The 2,886-nt window shown below is 41.6% G+C and overlaps 1 protein-coding gene across 1 annotated transcript; it reads right to left on the bottom strand.

Annotated features, from left to right (window-relative positions):
* Positions 232-2,127, bottom strand: LOC107631445 (eukaryotic translation initiation factor 3 subunit G). The gene is made up of 2 exons (XM_016334889.2): positions 1,596-2,127; positions 232-1,160 (listed from the first exon to the last, which is right to left on the bottom strand). Exons 1-2 carry the CDS (start codon positions 1,954-1,956, stop codon positions 625-627), a joined length of 897 nt encoding a protein of 298 aa, XP_016190375.1. The 5' UTR covers positions 1,957-2,127; the 3' UTR covers positions 232-624.

Raw genomic sequence — 2,886 nt, 5'->3', positions numbered from 1 at the left:
TCAAATCGTATTTGTTGGGGCCTCATATTATGTGTTTCACATTATAGTAGTTTACTGAACAACCTACAGAATTGATGATTCATATTTGCACCGTGTAGTTGGTGGCAAATCCTATCTTTATGGTTGTTTCAACACCTTAATGTTAACATTAGATGCAATTCTTCATTCGTAATATCTATCTCAAGAGCAATGATATTTGAATCCACTTTTGTGGATTTATACCACTTTTTAAACCACAAATGAAGTTGATATAAAATTAAGTATAGCAGTTCCAGAAGATGGTATATACATAATACACTACACACTAAAAGATCCAGTGCCTGAGAAGATAATCTTCTCTGGTTATAATCAACTCATCATATATGACACAAAATATTATATTGCTCAATCTACACAACTTGTATATAAAGTCTGGACTAAAATCCCTACAGATATCTGGACACAGTAATAATTCTAGAAACAAAAGCAAAAATGATATACTTGTGAACCACCCTTGTAGTCATACTAGTGATTAAGAATACCTAGAAAAGGATCACAAATATCATCACAAAAGATTAAAGAAATAGATAGATGGATAGACCTCCAAAATACTTGTTTCATAGAAAGGGGCAAAACACAGAATTTCTAATTTGCCCTTGGGGTTGCCCATTCAACTCTTAGGATGAGATTGTCGTACCCATAACCATTGAGTTTGTTGATAGCTCTTTGTGCATCTTCCCTGTTCACAAAGTTAACAAAGCCAAACCCCCTGCTCATGCCTGTCTTTTGATCAATAGCAACATATACTCTGCTCACAGCGCCAAAAGGGCGGAACAGCTCCAGCAAATCGGGCTCTCTGGTGTCCTCCGAGAGATTGGTGACCCTCACAGAATTCTCATCATTCCTGCGCTGCCTCATATCCGATCCGCTCCTCTCGGCACCCGCCCTCATACCAGGAGGCACATATGCTCCCTTGGTCGAACCAGATGCAGGAGTCGGGCCATCTGAAGTTGGAGGCCTATCGACAAATCCCTCTGTTGGCTGCACAAGGTCCTTGTAAGGACACCGCGAGGTCCAATGGTCACCCTTCTTCCCACAAGTCCTACACACCATAAGAACAGCACCCTTGTTGATTTGAGATAGTGAGTCTCCAGTAGCCTTTGGCTCCTCTGATTTCGCACCTGTTTAAAAAAGAGATATATGCAAAATTACTCTAATATTAATGGTAGATTAATCCACAAAAGAAATTTGTCTTGTCCCATTCATTAGCTACATTTCAGCTCAAGTGAATTATAATAGCAACTACCACAAAGGTGAAATGCCACTATTAATGGACTAAGCACAATCCTACACACCATAGTTTCTCCACTTAGCTCAAGCAAACAACCTAGGAACCCTAATTCCTATTTCCTACTTAAAATCTACCAATGCCATTAACTTTACAAGGTTTAAGTCAATTCAAATTATCCAGTGGCTTATCTTAAAAATTTGAACGAATGTGGAAGGCTAAAGTCTAATTAACGAATCATGTGATGAGTTAATCAAAGCAAACCAAATCAAAGTAGGCACACACAAAACCCTAACTAAACCCTAGAGAGAGAGAGAGAGAGAGATACCTAGGGGCTTGGGGCGCTCAAGGACGATCTCTTCAGTGGAGACCATGGTAAGGCGGCTGCCGACATCCTCGTGAACGGCGTCTCCGAACTTTTGCCATTGTCGGCGGAGGATGGCCTGCTTACTGAGGCGGGCGTTGGCGAGCTTGCGGACGCGAGTAGTGGTAGTGATCTTGAGATTGTTGCCTAGGTCGTCGAACTTGTACTCGATGACCTTCTTGATTCCATTCTCGTCAGGACCTATCACCTGCTTCGGCGGGAGGAGGAAGTCAAGGTCCTCGCCGTCATCCTCCTCCAGCTCCCACCACCGCATCTTCCCCTTCTCGGCTTGTGATGCTGCTACTTCCTCCTGTGCCGTCGCCATCGATTCTCTCTCTCTCAGGGAGTCGACTCGCTCTGACTCTTCTGACTCGGTTGTTATGTGTCAGCTCCACCGCCAATATGGCAGACCACAGAAAAGAGTCAGACGCAGAAGGAAAGGAACGACGAACGAGGGGATTGTGAAATCCTGCTTACAGTTTTGGGCCAATGAGGCGGTGCATTACATTTCCCTCTTTTTTTTCCAAGGAATAATATAATCGTGGGCTCATACTCAGGCCCAAATCTTCCATACCCAATCAGAACAAAATTTTTGGGCAACATTGGTGAAATTCATTACCAAACAACATAGCTAGAGACTTAGTGATCAGCCTCTTATCTATCGAAAATCAGTATGTTATTGAGATAATAATTTAAAAATATTTTATTTAATTTAATATTATTTATTTATTTTAAAATAATTAATAAATATAAATTAAAATAATTTTAAACGAATTATATTTTGGATAAAAAAATGAACTCCAACAAAATTGGAGATTAACTGTCTCTCGATAGTAAGTGTTACGGTGGGTAACCGGAGATTATTGGGTTGGATTAGTTTGGCTGGCTCAATCGTTGGAATGATGGAGTATCCAAGCGGATTGATGCTCTAAGGCCCTCGTCCGACTTCGGTGTGAGAGAATGGGGGGTGGTACCTGCAAAAACACTCCGATGCCAAAGTCAGCAAAGGGAGCAAAACAGGTCTAGAGAGTATTGGGCTTAGAGGTACCTGAGAAGTGTCAGGGTATTTATAGTGGTGAACCCATAACCACCGTTGGTGTAGTTCCGTTATTCATGGGGAATAACCATCCCTTTATCTTAGGGAGGTTGAGATATGGCTCCAGGAAGTGGGTAGAGAGATTTTAGGGGCAGTTTCTCATTTGAATGAGTGTTTATCTGCCAACTAATCTTCGTCCCGACTTCTTTAGATCAAGTC

The sequence above is a fragment of the Arachis ipaensis genome, chromosome B03, assembly GCF_000816755.2.
Source record: "Arachis ipaensis cultivar K30076 chromosome B03, Araip1.1, whole genome shotgun sequence".
In the NCBI taxonomy this organism is placed as follows: Eukaryota; Viridiplantae; Streptophyta; class Magnoliopsida; order Fabales; family Fabaceae; genus Arachis; species Arachis ipaensis.
Note: the sequence above shows the minus strand (reverse complement) of the source record. Positions and strands in the feature narration are given on the sequence as shown.

Excerpts from the sequence above, each read along its gene's own strand:
- LOC107631445 (XM_016334889.2), bottom strand. The coding sequence starts at position 1,956 with ATGGCGACGGCACAGGAGGAAGTAGCAGCATCACAAGCCGAGAAGGGG. Across the intron at positions 1,161-1,595 it reads TGAGCGCCCCAAGCCCCTAG|GTGCGAAATCAGAGGAGCCA; the intron begins GTATCTCTCTCT and ends TTTTTTAAACAG.